Below are 16,764 nucleotides of genomic sequence, written 5' to 3'. Positions count from 1 at the left end.
TTTATTTTATTTGAGAGAGTGAGGGAGAGTAGGGGGAGGAGTACAGAGAGAGAGAATCCCAAGCAGGCTCCATGCTCAGCATGGAGAACGACACGGGGCTTGATCCCACAGATGATAAGACCATGACCTGAGCCGAAACCAAGAGTTGGATGCTTAACTGACTGAGCCACCCAGGAGCCCCTCCAAGTAATCAGTCTTCATCTCAACAGCCATGTTCTACAATGATAAATCTGTCCACAATCTCTCTAAACTCTTCTCTAACTCAAGAGCATTTTGTCCAGTGGACAAAGAGACAGAGGAGAGGCAATGAGTAACCACAGAAAGAGATGGCTTTAGCACAAACATTAATATGGCTTCAACAAATTCCACTTCCCTTCATGTCCCATCCCCCACCACATTCCTATATGGTGGAGGAGCACTTATAACTTGGCCTGTCCTCTGTCAGCCCTTAGGATCCTTGCCCAAATGCTCTCACTTCTCTCTCCCTTGCTCATCACCCACAAAAATGCAACACTTACATCTTTTAAGTTCTTCTTACGGAAATGAAGGCATTCTGAAACTTCTCAGACTCAGGCCACAGGCACCAGGGATAAATACTCTGATCCATTCCTCCCAGTTACCCGCTCTTGGCTGCCCACAGGTATTTCCAAAATGGCAAGAGGAGATCAGACTTTGCAAAACACGGGGTCCAGGAGGAAGCCTGGGATGGTTTTTTAAGGGGCTTAAGACAACTGGGAGAAAGACAGCCCCTGCATAGGACTCTCTCAGCAGTACACTTCTTTTTGATGACCATAACACATTCAAAACTGAAAGTAAAATAAGATAAGGAAAGAAGACTTTGACCAGTTATGTTTAATAAATCTATCTAATGATTACACACTTACAAAACATAGACAGGATCAAAAGCAAGTCATTTCTTTTTTTCTGAGAAGTATATTGTTTAGGTTAATAACTATCTGACTTAACATCCTGGTGAGGCTATTTATAACTTAATGATTTTAAGCAAGTTACACAACCTCCATGTGCCTCAGTTTCCTCATGTGACAATGGGTTGGATAATAGTATGTACCCTGTTTTGTGTGAGGAGTACATGAATGTATGGAAAGTACTTAGAACAGTGTCAATAACTTATAAATTATATGTAAGTTCTTAGCAATTTTTATTTTAATGTCTTGCTCATTCACCACAATATATCTGCCATTCTGATGATGAATTTTCATCTTTCACTTGGACCCCTCATTCCATTAAGCAAGGAACTGAGAAGACATGTACACATTCACACTCTTGTCCCAAACAGAAATTTTCTCCACTAACATCCAGATTTTATCCATCTCAAAAAGGATAGAAGAAAAACAGTATAAATTTCCCAAATGATCCTCTGAGGTTTTCATCTTCCTTCAATGCTATAAATAATGGAAGATGTAATGATGAGATTACTGTCCCTGTCTACATAAATCATTTTTGTTTTGAAGATCCTTTAAGTTCTATACTTCTAGAATAATTGTTTCTGACTTAGAATGACAGAAAGAAATTATGAGTTAGAGACTAAAAAAAAATTTTTAAACTCTAATTTACATTTTTGAAAATCTCTATCTCAGATTGAACATCTATATGCGGTTTATAAGAGAAATAGAGAACAAGAAATAAATATAAACCAGACATATTCTAATGCAGTTGTAGATATGGCACTATTAATTTAAAAAATATAACATTCAGAGAGAAATTATTCAAAGAAACAAAATTGCCCTTTCAAATAGGTACATTTAGTAACAACACAGGCTTCTGGATGGTGCTAATAGCATACAATTGGACTAAAAAATGCAAAATCAGTTGGGAACTCAAAAAGAAATTTTAGTTCTAATTTAGTCAGAAATGAACAGAACTATTATAGAGCATATAAATGAAGTTATAGAAGTTTTAAGCTAGATAAACTATGCTATATCAAACTCATGACTTTGTGAGATCTAACAATTTCTCTTAATTTTTGATTAATATAAATCCATTGCAGGCAATTAACATGGATTAGTAGAAATGACCCACATGACACTTATCTAACTCTGTCCTCCACTGTGCTGGGTGTTCCAGATCTTTTGCAGGCCTTCTAATATAAACAAATACCAAGATATCTGCTTATTTCAAGTATTCTTTTTGAAACTTGCTTAGGTATGTAATCTCAATAGGGATTTGGATTTACATTTTCTAAACAGTCAGGGATTCGACATGAATATAAATGATACTTGACCTTAAATTTATGAAATAAGTCACTACCACAGAAAAGTCACAGTTTCCCTTGGAGGCAACTGCTCTATTGGGAGAGGCTACCAGAAAAAGAAAAACACATAGTCAGCATGTGGCTCCTCCATTCTTAGGTAACCAACTTCAATAGACAACATCTGCCAAATCTCCTATCTTTCCACCTTACTTCAACCCAGATAACAGTAACCACTCAAAGTGAGTAAACAGAGCATGAGATGTATCTCCAAACCTTCTCCCTGCTCTAAGCCCCTGCGGTCAAAACCCGCAAACTTCACTCTTTGCACAAGAGAAGTTTTGTGAGGGGGAAACTTATGATTCCTTACTTGTCCAGAAATTTCTTTTGCCCTTACATTTTGATGTTCATTTTGTCACTTAGATAATTCTAATTTCTACTCAGGGATGTAAAGGCTACATTTAATTATTTTCTAGCAATGAATTCAACATTCAACATGACAGATGTATGATGAAATCTAATTCTTCTTCTTTTGTACATAAGGAGTTTTCTGGACTTTGGAAGCTTTGAGATTTTTATTTGTTTGGAGTTCTAAAACTTTAAAAAAATCTATGCATAAATGACATTTTTTTCCTCCAATAATCTAACACTTTATGAAGTACTCTTTCTTCTGATTCTGGCTCCTAATCTGCTTCCCAGTTTGGAAAGCCTATTAGATGAATGTTGAAGTTCTGGATCTAATGTGCTTAATTTAACTTATGTTTCTTAGATTTTATCTCTTTGATTTAAGATATCATATTCTGGAAGAATCCAGTAACCCCATTTTTCTAGCACAATGTATATTTTTTCATTTTAATTTAAATTCCAGTTACTTAACATATAGTATGAGTTTCAGGTGTACAATTTGGTGATGCAACATTCCATGTGTCACCAAGTGCTCTCTCCCAATATTTTGACCTTCAGCGGTGCCTGCTCCCGTATCTGACCCTTTCACTTGATTTTTACTTTAAGCCAGTTTTTCACTCTCATGAATGCTGTTTCTTTAGTCTTGTGTTTCCTATAAATGAATCCTTCCTATTGTACTTCACATTTCTATTTTTAAAAATCTTTATATCATATTATTCTTTACCATGTTAGAGAAATCAGAAAATTCTAGATAAGCAAAAACAACAAATAGAAACACCGATATTTGAGGGCTCTTGATGGTTCAGTCAGTTAAGCATCTGACTTCGGCTCAGGTCATGATCTCACAGTTTGTGAGTTCAAGCCCCACATCAGGCCCTGTGCTGACAGCTCAGAACTTAGAGCCTGCTTCAGATTCTGTGTCTCCCTCTCTTTCTGCCCCTCCCTTGCTCATACTCTGTCTCCCTCTGTCTCTCAAAAATGAATAAACGTTTAAAAAATTAAAAAAGAAAGACATGAGGGGGGTGATGGGCATGGGGGAGAACACTTGTTGGGATGAGCACTGGGTGCTATATGCAAATGAACTTGACAATAAACTATTTAAGAATAAGTAAATAAATAAATAAATACCTGTTAACGAAAAAAGAAAAGAAAAAAGAAAAAAAGAAACACCCGTATTTGTATCACTCAAAAATAAATACCATATGATAGCTTTCTTTGTGATTTTGATATCTATCCTTTCATATTTCTTAAGCAAATAAGATTATACTGTTCACACTGTCTTAAAACTGCTTTTTGAAATGAATAACATCTTGTAGTGCTCACTTACCCTCCCTCTTCACCTTTTCCCTTAAAAACATGAACACTATTATATAGACATGATGTAATTCCCTTAAAATATTCTCCACAGATTAACTGACTTTCCTCAAACTATTCTCCATTATTGGAAAAAATGTTTAAAATATGTATATGAAATTTTCACACTTATTTTTTTTGTTTTGTTGGAAATGTATATTAATCTATTTGTGTTTGGGAACAGAATACACACACAAACATATTCAGAAACTTCAAAGCAAACAAGAGGCATGCAGTATCTTTAACCCTTACTTTGTCTCTTTCAGCATTCCCTTCTCATTCCCAAATACTTCAGACTTAAACTATTAGGTGGATGTCAGAGCCCAGCTGAGACAGAGGGGTCTCAGTGGGGAGAAGTGCCCTACATGATAGGAGAGGGCATGAGTAGCCAAGGAGTGAGTGGGGTGGGAAAGTAACCCTGAAGAGAACAGTAGAAGAATATATTGTACTATAATCAGACAATACCATATTATGCAGCAATAAACGATTTTAAATGTACTGATACTCACAACATGGTTGAATCTCCAAAAAACATTTTGTTTATCCGAAGAAACCAAACACTAAAGCAGACATACTGTATGATTTCTTTTTTATCGTTTTTGAAGTTTTAGGATAGGCAATATTAAGCTATCATGATTTATATCAGAATAGTGTTTGTTTTTCCTGGAATGAGTTGGCTGACAGTGGAAATGAGGGAAATTTTCAAGAGACACATTTGTTCTATATTTTGAGGGAGGTGGTAGTTCTGTGAGTGTAAGCATTTGTAAGAATTCATTGAAATGTATATTTCAATGTATGCAAATCCATACATTCCAATGTTCCCAAATCCATACATTCNGTGATGTATGGGCGCGAGTGCAAGTACGGAGCTCCTTACTTCTCCGCCATCTTGCCCTCTCTCTCCCAAAAATTTGATTTTTAAAGTCAAATGTATCTCACTGTGTCTAGAGAATATTTACTTAGGATCTTGGTATCCCTTTCACCAGACTGTTAGTGGCTTACATACTAATTTTTATGCAATAGCGATTTGTGTCCCTAATTATCTATAAACCATGTGTGACATGAAAATTCATGTCTTGGACTTGGAAAGAATGTCAAGTGGAAAGAAATTCTCTTTGAGCACATTCTATGTCTGGAACTGTAGAATTGTGTTATTGTTTCCATTTTACTTTATGGAGCCCTAAAGTTTTTGGATATACAGCCCTATATTTCTCAGAGTACATAAAGAGCCCTCCATTTCCGACCTCTTGTTTTCTCCCTCACAGCTCAGCATGTGGCTTCCAGTGTCAGCTGGGGTGTGGTAGGAGGAAGCCTGTATCTGTGATTCTTGTTCTCTAAATCTTAACTTTGTGAAGTAAACATTGGGATGAAGTATATCGCTGAATATCACACAGGAAGAGGATTCTCCCTCACTGAATAATGTGATTTCAGCCTTTTGCAGGTAGAAGAAGGTGAGCATTTTTTTTACCAAAGCACACCTTAGACTTCCTATCATTTTATATCTTAACCCAGTCCAAAGTCCCCTAGGATGACCTGGATTACCTCTACTTTTCAAAGTAACAGGAAAAGCTGTAGGCAGGCTGTGACTTACTCATTTGACTCATTCTAGGAGAGGCATTCACCTGTTGGCGCCTCTTGGCAGTCCCGTTTACCCCCCTTCCTAAGTACATTTTCCAATCCAGGGATGGGTTAGAAACCTGCTACTCCCAGCGCCTACCGCCACACCTTTGGATGCCGACCAGAAGAACAACCAGGTACCAATTGTCTCTGGAGATGGGGCTTGTAGTTGCACAGAGGAGATCAGGAGCTTCCAGGAAGCCCCCCTGGCTCAATCTGGATGTGAGAAAGAAATGTGTGGTGATGTGGAGGTGTGTCTCTGGGAAATGTGGATCCCAAAAACAAAAGGGCTTGAGTTCCAAATCACATGGTGAGAAAACTCCTTTCTCTTTCTGGAATTAAGCCACAAGTGTATTTGTGGTCAAAATAAATAGATGTATGAATGAATCAATGAATGAATTAAAAAAGGAGGAAGTTAGATTGGCTAATAGGAGTGGACTAATTTTGTGTCTGCTTTCATTTCTCAAAATGAACTCAGGGTTTTCAATTTCAAGAGAGCTTTGGTGAGAGGGTGAGTCCATAGGTAAACAAGAGAACCCATAGGACACAAGAGAATGGTTTATAGTTTCTCTGCTGGAGAAACAGCTGGTTTTCAGAAAGAAGAGAGGGAAGGAAAATCCATTGGGGAAGGGGTTGGAATTGGTAGTAGTCTGTAAGGAATAACAGCCAAAAAACTGTATAAAAGTAAATCTTTGAACAGGGATTTTTTTTTTCCTAAAAGTTTTCTCTCTGCTGACTTACTTATCACCTTCTCCCACAGAGTATTTCCTTGTCAGAGTAAACCTTTTGTGCTTTTACTTTCTGCTCTGAAGAAGATGGTGGGTTCTCCCAGCTATTATGATGGCTTCCTCCTCCCTTTCCTCCTTCTCCAGGTGTCTACATGGTACTCAACAGGTCAGTGTTCTCCCTCAGGCTTTTTATTTATTGGCTTGTTTTCAATGGCTCCTCTTAGATGATGAAAATACTTGATCATCCATCAGTTGCCAGTGTATCTCCTCTCAAAGGCAGCCAATATTGGGGGGAAACTGTGACTGTGTTCACACTAACAGAACATTGGAAAGTTCTGGCCGAGAATGGGAGTGATCTTTGTGTCAACGCCCCTTATTTTGGTAGACCTTAAAAAACTCATAGCTATAATGTTTATCCAAATCTTTATTGAGTATGGATGATTTTAGCCTGCTTAATTTTGATGTAATTATCGGTTAAAAATGTACTTTATAATGTTCACACTCCCAAGAAAACCCAGGTCTGAGCATAAAGAATTCTCAGGATCCCTGGGTTCTAGCTGGTTATCATCTTTGACAAATATTTTTTTGCTGGGACTTAAATTCTTCTTCCATAAATAGAATGGACCTTTAGGATAAAGTTTTCAGACTCCAGGTTTGTAGAGAAACCAGTTATGAGATTATAATAATGACTTTCTTTTGTTAACATCTCTTTAATTTGATGTCAGTTAGGCAGGGAACATTAAAATGTTTGATGTCCATACATGTTGACACAACAATTCTAAAAGAATTTATTTACCATACAGAAAAGCTCTCCCATCGGTATACATATATATGTATTAAATGGGGGTACCTGGGTGGCTCAGTGGGTTAAGCAACTGACTCTTGATTTCTTCTTAGGTCATGATCTCGTGGTGTGGAAACGGAGCCCCAAGTCAGGCTCCATGCTGAAAGTGAAGCCTGCTTGGGATTCTCTCTGCCCCCTCCTGCTTGTTCATGCACATGTGTGCATGAGCACACGTGCTCTCTCTCTCAAAAAAAATCTTAAAAAAAAAAAATGCAAGTGGGGCTTTTGTCTCATCCCCCCTTACTCATTCCCTCAATCTGTCTGATTTTCATGCAGTGTTCGGGTTTTCTGTAAAGGGACCGGTTGAGCCCACCATCGTTCTGCTAGGGACAGATGCCACTCTGCCTTGTCAGCTGACACCTGAGCAGAGTGCAGCCCACATGCACATCCGGTGGTACCGAGCCCAACTGTCCCCTGCTGTGTTTGTGTATCAGAATGGACAGGAACAATATGGGGAGCAAATGCTGGAGTACCGTGGCAGGACAGAGTTGGTGAGGGCCTCCATCAACAAAGGGAGTGTGGCCCTGCTGATCCAACATGTTCGTGCTTCTGATCATGGCCAGTACCGGTGTCATTTTAAGGATGGTCACAATTCCCAAGAAGCCGTTGTGGAGCTGAATGTTATAGGTATGTTTACTTGGCACAGATGTGTGTACCATGGTATAAAGCAGAGAAAAATGAGGACATATGGATTCCTAACCTGGCATTTCTTATGATCTTTTGTATATTGATATTGATATGTTAATTTACCTTTCAGGATGTCAGTTTCCTAAACTATACAGTGAGGATATGACTGTGTACTCTGTTCACTTTTAAACACCAAAGAGGACAATATTTTTGGAGATGTTTTGGTATCCTAAAAGGCCCCCCAAAATAAACTGACTAATATTAATTCATATCAGTAATGACACCCTCAGACATTAGTAGAATGATACCCAATCGGTAGGAAAAGACAATTTATAGAATTAAACTCCTTTTTCTAAGTTTAATTGTACCTGTTTTTTCCTGTCCTTGAAATACCCCAAAGCTTTCTTAGTCCAAGTATAGTGCAAAGGCATCAAGTTGATTTCAAAACTGAATCACAGTTTGACCACTGTGAGAGGTTTCTTGACCTCTGAGCTTCAGTTAGCTCATCAGACTAGTGAGAGCACTTTGGCCTTCAGCCTCAGGGGCTCCTAAACCCCAAGGACCACAAGCCTTAGGAACATGCCTTCTCTTGTCAGGGTTGGGCTCTGTGCCTCTTATTCACATGACGGGGCCTGAGGATGGAGGGATACGAGTGCTGTGTTCTGCAAATGGCTGGTTCCCAAAACCCAGGGTGCGGTGGAGTGACACGATGGGTGTAAAGCTACAGTCTTTCTCTGAGTCTCACACCCAAAATGAAGATGGGCTCTTCCATGTGGAAGCATCTCTTGTGGTCACAGACAGCTCTCTGGGCAATGTGACCTGTTCCATCCAGAATCCCCTCTCTGGTCAGGAGAAAGTGTCAGCCATCTTCCTCCCAGGTGAGTGAGGCACAAACCCCAAGGCAGAGTAGGGGTGTGGAGAGGTCAGAGAAGAGGCAAGCAGGACTAAGGGAGCCTTGGAGAGAGGGCAGAACAGCCTCCAGGCTAGTCCTCACTGTGTCATCACATGGCTGTGTCAGAGCCCTTCTTCCCCAGGATGTCTCCATGGAAGCCAGCCCTGGCTGGGACAGTCCCTGTGCTGGTGCTCCTCCTCATTGGGATCAGCTACATTGGCTGGAAAGAACACCAAGCCAAAGAAAGAGAAATAAAGAAAAGGAAGAAAGAATCTCAGGAAAGAGATCAGATGAAGAATGAAAAAGAATTGGCACTTAAGGCCAGAGGTAAATTGGGACAGCAGGACAAATCAGAGGTTCATGGAACAGCTGGGGGTACAGGTTGCATAACATAGAGGGCAAAATAAAAGGTTGTCAAAGTACCCCAAGGAAAACATGGGGTACCAGGAATCCATAAAGCTGGGAATGCTATGGAAAGGAGAAAACCATGTGGGAAGCTTGGAGATTTGTGGGCAGTGGTCATCAGGCTTCTAAGGTGGGGCTCCTCAAACCACACCATGCCCTTCATGCATCTGTACCCAACCTATGCTGCTGTTTCTCCTTGTGGAAATGTCTTCCTCCATCTTCTCCTCCTATTCTTCCTTCAAGAATAAGCTTCTAAAACAATTAAAAAATATCTTACATTCTCAGTGACCCCATGACATTTCCCATGTAACTTTTCCTAACACTTGTCACTTTTAGATTGTCATTTCCTAGCACTTGTCAAGATTAGATTTCTAATCCTTCTCACCTACTTAACTATGGGACCCTTAAGGGAGGGCCACATGGAATTTATTCAACTACTCCATGAACTCCAGACCAGCTAAAACCCAGTTTGATAGACTTATTTTTATCTCTTCTTTCAGAGAACCTCAAGGCAGACCTCGGTGAGTCTTGCTTCTTCTCATGCCCTGTATAGAATTTGCTCCCTTTTCTACATCTGTTCTGGGTCTCTCACTGAATGTTCTTTCTTTCAGAACAGCGAAAGGCCCTATACCATGCAGGTAAGTGACTGGGTTTCCCACAGCACTCAATGTTTTGATGCCCAACACTTTTCCAGCTCCTTCTCCTCAGAGGGAAAGACTGAAAGATTTAATAGTTGTTGGTGGGAAAAAATAAGGGGGAAGGAGAAGAATGTGAGTCTCTGAATGTCTCAATTTGTCTTAACTAGATTTGTACTGTTTTAGATTGGAAGAAGGCCCTGCTTTATCCTGGTAAGTAACTCTCTAGCTTAGATCTTGCCATGTGCCTCTGATATTCTGAGTATAATAAGTGGAGACATAAAAACACACAAGCACACATCCACTTGCAAGTGGTTGGTTGTAAACTTAAAGTCTACTCCGAATTGGTCATAGGCTGGGATAACCCTAAAATAAAATTAAAAACGAATAAAATAAAATAAACAAAATGACATTTTATAGCTTTCATCCTCAATGAGGCATGCCACAAAGGTCTTAAAGTCATAGGTGTCTAGAACACTAGACACTGTTCTAAGTGTTGTCCAGACTTATTTCTCCAGCATCAGGTCAATTGAGGGGATTGCTTCTAAGATGAGACAGCAAGCAGGCGGTACATCCTTTGTCCTGTAGTTTCTAAACACTGCAATTGTTCAAAGGGCTGAGAGCAGGAGGGAAAGAGAGTTGAGAAGAGACAACAATGAGCCAGGAGAGGAAATGCGTACCTCCTCTTCAGTCTGCGGGTATGCTTCCATCACAGCCTCAATTTGTATTGCTCTTTTACAGACTGGAGGAAGGAACAGTTCCAGCCTGGTGAGTGGTCCTTTGTTTATCTTGTTGGGTCCTTTCCAACCTGCCCTTGATACCCCATTTTTCCCTTTTAACATCATCTCCTAGTTGAAAAGACAGAAATATCATTAGTCTGGTAAAGAGAGGGAAGAACATGAAGATCATTAACTATTGGCCTAAACTGAAAATTCCTGCTTGGATAAGCCACCTGGTTGTATTTCTGCCTTCATATATTGGCCATGCTTTCTCATTGGTGTGTGTGTGTATGGTGGGGGTTCCACTTGGTTCTGAACAGAAATTGTAGACCCTGTTGAGGTGATCCCCAACCGAGTAAAAAGTGCTCAAAATGATGAGTAACTAAATCCCTCTTTTTAAAGTAGTCAGCTGTCATGGAGTCTGTTACTAATTGAAGACCATAGTTCTAATTTGTAAAGAACATAGAAAGAACACTACTCTTAAGTAAACACTACAAGTCTCAGCTCATTCTGGCACTCTACCAAGACACTGATACTAGCATAGGTAATATAAGAAGAGACAAGTAACATTGAACCAATGGTGAGAGCACTCTAGAGCTCTGCCTCCCCCAACACACACACATTCAGGGGACAAGTGTTCTTTCACTACTCGATCTTGTTTTCCTAAGGTTTCACTTGCACAACAACTTTCTGAAATATATAATGTTGGCCTTTACCTTACTTTTTCTTTACTTCCAGCCACTGTGACTATAAATCAGGAAATCTTTCATCAGAATAATTCTGACCCAAAGAGAAAAGAGAACGTCAAAGAGGAAACTCAGGATCTATCTTTCAGGGATAGGCAAGAAGACTGCAACCTTATCACACTGAATCAGGAAGGCTTCACCTCAGGAAAACATTACTGGGAAGTGGATCTTACGGACACTGATGAATGGACTCTAGGCATTTATGAGACACCCACAGGCAGCAGTGGGTTACCCAAAGATCTACAAAACAAGAAATTCAGAGTCTTAGAGAAGAAAGGACATGAATACAGGGCTCTCAGCTATATCTCTGAAAACATTTGTTTTCAAATGGATCTCCTGATAAAATGGTATCTACAAAAGATTGTTATTTTTTTGGATTATGATGACAATGACATTTCTTTCTATGACATGACTGAGGGTACACACATCTTCTCCTTCACTCAGGATAGTTTCTCTGGGTCACTCTATCCTTACTTCAACTTTAAATCCATGAAGCTCTCCTCATAAGCGTAATATTAAGTGTCTTAAAGGAAGAACCCATACTATGAAGACAATAGCTCATTCTCTGTAAACTTTCTAGAATGCTATTTTTTTTTAATTTGTTTATTTCTTTTGAGAAAGAGAGAGAGTGGGAGGGGAGGGGGATATAAAGAGAGGGAGAGAGAGAGAATTTCAAGGAGGCTCCACACTGTCAGTGCAGAGCTCGATGCAGTGCTTGAACTCATGAAACATGTGAGTGCCAGAAGACCATTACCTGAACCAAAGTTAGACAATCAACTGAGCCACCCAGGCATCACAGTTCTGATGGGTGACCGCAGACTCACTGATTGTGAGGCCTCTTGGCCTGAGACTCCAAGAGTCCCCATGACCAGAATTTCTGACTATATCCAGCAGTGCTTCTGAATTGCAGAGAAGAATCTTTTTGTTGTAGTTGTTGTTATAAATGCTGTTTCTTGCTTTATATTTAATATATCACAAACTGATAATTTTATAAAACAAATTATTGTAAAAATGAAGTCAATAAAAAATGCATACAATTACAAGTTGTAGTTTATTGTTAGATTCAATATTCTTTTTTTTTTTTTAATTTTTTCAATGTTTATTTATTCTTAGAGGGAGAGAGGGGTGGAAAGGGGGCATAAAGAGAGGGAGACACAGAATTCGAAGCAGGCTCCAGGTTCTGAGCCATCAGCACAGAGCCGGATGCAGGGATCAAACCCACAAGCAGTGAGATCATGACCTGAGCCAAAGTTGGATGTTTAACCAACTGAGCCACCCAGGCACCCTTAGAGTCAATATTCTTGAAATTACTCTGTCAACGTACTCTAAAATATTAGAAATACTCTATTTCTATACTTGTCTCATAAAGAATTTGTAAGAAATAGTTGATACAGTCCACTGGTCTGTGAATCATACTTTAAGTAATACTGCTAAAGCAGTATTCAAAGGAGTAAAAGTTAGATAAACTTCCTCACATTTCCCAAAGCAACACTGAATAAAAGTGACAAGATAGTGTTATTTTCAAATATTAAAGGAGAAAAGTTAAATTATAATTTGATTTAAGCTAAGCTGATCTTAAACGCAAGAACAATATGAAGAAAGAAAAAATAAATATCAATCATAATCCAATTGTAACAAATGTGATGATGTCAACATCACAGCAGTCTTGGAAAACCAATGAGGTGAGAGCATATTGAAGAATTTATCTTATTAAAGAGAGAGAGAGAGAGAGAGAGATTTTACTGCTTTGCCCAAGATATTAATAAGGGAAATGATTATATATTTGGGGGAATTCTAAGTATAGACACCAACAGAGGTAAGGAAAGGGCCTTCTTCTTCCAAAAAAACTGTTGTATGAAAATGAGATGACTAGAGAAAACAGTATTTAGTGTTTAAACGGGGGTAAGAAGAAAATGTGCTCCTATAAGCAAGACTGAAAAACCTGGTAAATTCTGTGGATATGGGATAGAATGCCCAGAAGAGTCTTGCCACACTGGCAGGGAATAATTAGCCATAGACTAAAAACTGATCCAATACTGATGAACAAATCTTAAAAGCAAGTCTCAAAAGGATCAAATTATTTACAAGCATCCAACTTCATTCCAGAGCAGAGCTCAAGTTAAAATTCACAGTGTCTGACAGTCAATCAAAAATACCAGTGTTGGAAATAAGCAGGAAAATCCAACTCATAATGAACAGAAAATCAATAAATTAAAATTGACATGGAACTGTTACAGGTGTTAGAGATTTAACAGACAAGGAGATTAAAACAGAAGTTATAACTATAGTCCAGATATTTAAAAAGTTCACTATATTCTAGATATTCAAAAAGTTCACTAGAAATATGCATTTGAAAGAAAGACCCATCTTTAGAAGGAAAAGACCATGAATGAGATTAAAATTATGTTGGATATGACTGGTATCAGATTAACCATTACAGAAATAAATGACTACTGAACTTGAATACATAGAAACGGAAACTATCCAAAATAAAACACATATTTTTAAAGTATTTTTTAAAAAAAGAGTATCAGTGAGCTGTGGGAAAACTTTAAAGGACCCAATACAAAGGCAACTGAAGTCTTTGAAAAGAAGAGGAGGAAGGACAGAAAAAGGATTTGAGAAAATAAGAGCCAAAAATATATTCTAAATTTGATCATAATGAACTCCAGTTCCAAAAAGCTGTTCTAGTCTATAGGACAAAAATCATACACTCAGTGTATGCTATAACAAAAATCATACACTCAGCGACATACAAACTAAAAAAATTTATTTCTAATTTTTCTGAATGCTGAGAAGTCCAAGATCAAGGTGCCTTCAGATCGGGGCGCCTGGGTGGCTTAGTCCGTTAAGCGTCCGACTTTCGCTTGGGTCATGATCTCACGGTTCGTGGGCTCGAGCCCCGCGTCGGGCTCTGTGCTGACTGCCAGCTCAGAGCCTGGAGCCTGTTTCAGTCTGTGACTCCCTCTCTCTCTGACCCTCCCCTGTTCACGCTGTCTCTCTCTCTCTCTCTCCTAGAAAAAAAAAAAAAAAATTTTGGTGTCTAGTGAGAACTAGTTCCCTGGTTTGTAGATGGTTGCCTTCTCACTGAGTCTTCACATGGCTGAAGGGGTTTTAGAGCTCCGTGGGGTCTCCTTTTAAGGACACTAATTCCATCCATAAGGACCCTACCTTCATGTTTTAATTGCTTTCCAAATGTGGAAATATTAAACACCATCATCACCTTGAGGATTAGGTTTCAATATATACGCATTTTGGGAGCACATAAACATTCATTCCATAGCAAAGTTCAATGAACTCAAAGCACAAAAATAAAGGAAACATAGCATATGAAAATCAAATTACTCAAAATCAGAGATTTAAAGAAGCCAAAGTAAAAAATTAAATTATATTCAGAAGAATAAATATAAAGATGAAAACATATTTTTCAGTGTAAACAGTGCAAGTGGGAAAACGGTGGAGGAACATTATAAAGTACTGGAAAAAATATATATCATCAGAATAGGACTTAATACCCAGTGAAAATTTTTAAAAGCAAATGTGAAATAAATATGTTTTCATTTATAGACAAGCAAAAAAGAAAAAAAAAAAGCAATCATCACCAGCAGACCCACACTACAAAAATGATAACAACAGTCCCTTTAAACAGAAGGAAAATGGTAACCAATGGAAATTTGTATCTATATAAAGGAATGAAGAACACTGGAAATGGTATGTGTATAAGTAATTATAGAATTATTTCTTTTTCTTGTTTAAATTTTTTAAAAGATAAGAGACTCTTTAAACAAAAGTAATAGCTATTAAGAATGGGATTTACAGAGTGGAATGCAAGATGGCGGAGAAGTAGGGAATTCCATACATTTGTCTCGCCCCCATCTCTCAAACAGAGAAAGCCTGAAACCTCAGGACACTAAACCGCAGGAGTATGGGAGGAAAAGAGACAAAGCCCACTAAGAAGACAGCCTCATAGATGTGTGATTGCGAACTGGGGAAGATAAAAACGGTCTGGGACCCAGAGACATGGAAGGAGGAGAGGGAATCCCCTCCCAGGGAGCTGTGGTGAGTCAAGGGGAAGAGAAAGAGCAGCTGAAACTGCTCATAGAACTGTCCCTGGAGAAGAGAAAAACCTCCACCCGAGATGGAGAGGGATCCTATCATCCCATCCCTAACCTCAGGGCGTTCAGAAAGGGATCCTATTTCTAGCTGTGGTGCTGACTTTGGGCTGGTTGCCCTGGTCCCAGGCGGCACCAGGAGAAACTGCTCCTCTGATCTTCCAGCTCAATCCCCAGCTGAAAAGAGGCCGGCCTATGGGATTACATTTTGGGCGGTATCAATAAAGCACATGGACTAAGACCTGGAAATTAGGTGGGGCTTGGTACATAGAACACAGTCCACCTTGGCTATGCCCACAGCATAGTAGAAGGGGAAAAAATAGCTGGGGAGAGGGAGGGAGGCAAACCATGAGAGACTCTTGAATACTGAGAACAAACTGAGGGCTGATGGGGGTGGGGGAGAGGGAAAGAGGGGCGATGGGCTTGGAATAGGGCACTAGTTGGGATGAGCACTGGGTGTTACATGGAAACCAACTTGACAATAAACTATGAAAGAAAAAACAAAAACAAAAACAGAAAATGCAGCTGTCCTGAGACCAGTAATTTCATATGTCAGGATCCAGTGCAGACCAATATTTCTTGACCATCCCCTTATATGCAAACCCCTTATACTGCAGTCCTTTTTATTAAAGGTACTTACCTTATTATCATCTATTGTACTGCCCCCTCCTATACTCAGGCATTCATTGTGGACTATAATAAACAAAACAAAAACGACCAGAAGTGACCTCTTAAGTAATAATTGAAACTACATTTATAGTTTTGGAAAACCCACAAAGGAAAAAAATCAAGCCATTTGTTTTGGAGATTTAAAAATGGTATCTTAGACATTAATAGCCTGGCTGGAGTTAGAATTTCTTCTTCTTTTAATAGAAATGCCTCTGTAAGCTTATAGACAGACACAAAAAGGATGTCTAAAATGTTCAGCAGCCTATATTTCAGACCACAACTTTTAAAATCCCCCAATTTTGGTGTAGAGGTGGAATTTCAATGGTTATCAATAGATCTGAGATCATGAGAAGATTATTCTAAAGATTACAAGTTGAGATGAAAACCAGACACTCCAATATGCTAAGCTTTCCAGAATATTTCTTTCCTTCTTCCTTTGTTTCTTTATTGAATATTTCAAGTTAGAAACAATGAAGGTTCCATCAGAAGATTATCCACAATGAATTTATAAACTTGCATGCTAGAATGACAGGTAGAGCTCACAATCTTCTAACTTATCTATAAATAACTTGGAAAAAATATTATGCTCTATTTATTTTACTTATTTTCATTTTTAAATTTTATTTTAATCCAAGTTAGTTAATATATAGTGCAATAAGATTTCAGAAGTAGAATTTAGTGATTCGTCATTTACATATAACACCCAGTGCTCATCCCAACAAGTGCCCTTTTTAACGCCCATCACCCATTTTGCCCATCCCCTCCAGCAACCTTCAGTTTGTTCTCTATATTTAAGAGTCTCT

The 16,764-nt window shown here is 38.8% G+C and overlaps 1 protein-coding gene across 1 annotated transcript; it reads left to right on the top strand.

Annotated features, from left to right (window-relative positions):
- Positions 1 to 6,399: 6,399 nt before the first annotated feature.
- Positions 6,400 to 11,724, top strand: LOC144237000 (butyrophilin-like protein 1). The gene is made up of 9 exons (XM_077770654.1): positions 6,400 to 6,478; positions 7,433 to 7,783; positions 8,380 to 8,661; positions 8,802 to 9,002; positions 9,581 to 9,601; positions 9,692 to 9,718; positions 9,902 to 9,928; positions 10,457 to 10,483; positions 11,173 to 11,724. The coding sequence occupies exons 1-9, from the start codon at positions 6,400 to 6,402 to the stop codon at positions 11,685 to 11,687; spliced, it is 1,530 nt and encodes a 509-aa protein (XP_077626780.1). The 3' UTR covers positions 11,688 to 11,724.
- Positions 11,725 to 16,764: the final 5,040 nt, after the last annotated feature.

This window comes from Crocuta crocuta, unplaced genomic scaffold, assembly GCF_008692635.1.
Source record: "Crocuta crocuta isolate KB4526 unplaced genomic scaffold, BGI_CrCroc_1.0 scaffold530, whole genome shotgun sequence".
NCBI lineage: Eukaryota > Metazoa > Chordata > Mammalia > Carnivora > Hyaenidae > Crocuta > Crocuta crocuta.
The sequence above is the reverse complement of the archived record's forward strand: the minus strand, read 5'-3'. Positions and strand labels throughout refer to the sequence as shown.

Coding starts and splice junctions, on each gene's coding strand:
- LOC144237000 (XM_077770654.1), top strand. CDS start 6,400: ATGGTGGGTTCTCCCAGCTATTATGATGGCTTCCTCCTCCCTTTCCTC. Junction 6,479..7,432: donor GTCTACATGGTACTCAACAG/GTCAGTGTTCTC, acceptor ATTTTCATGCAG/TGTTCGGGTTTTCTGTAAAG. Junction 9,929..10,456: donor GAAGGCCCTGCTTTATCCTG/GTAAGTAACTCT, acceptor GCTCTTTTACAG/ACTGGAGGAAGGAACAGTTC.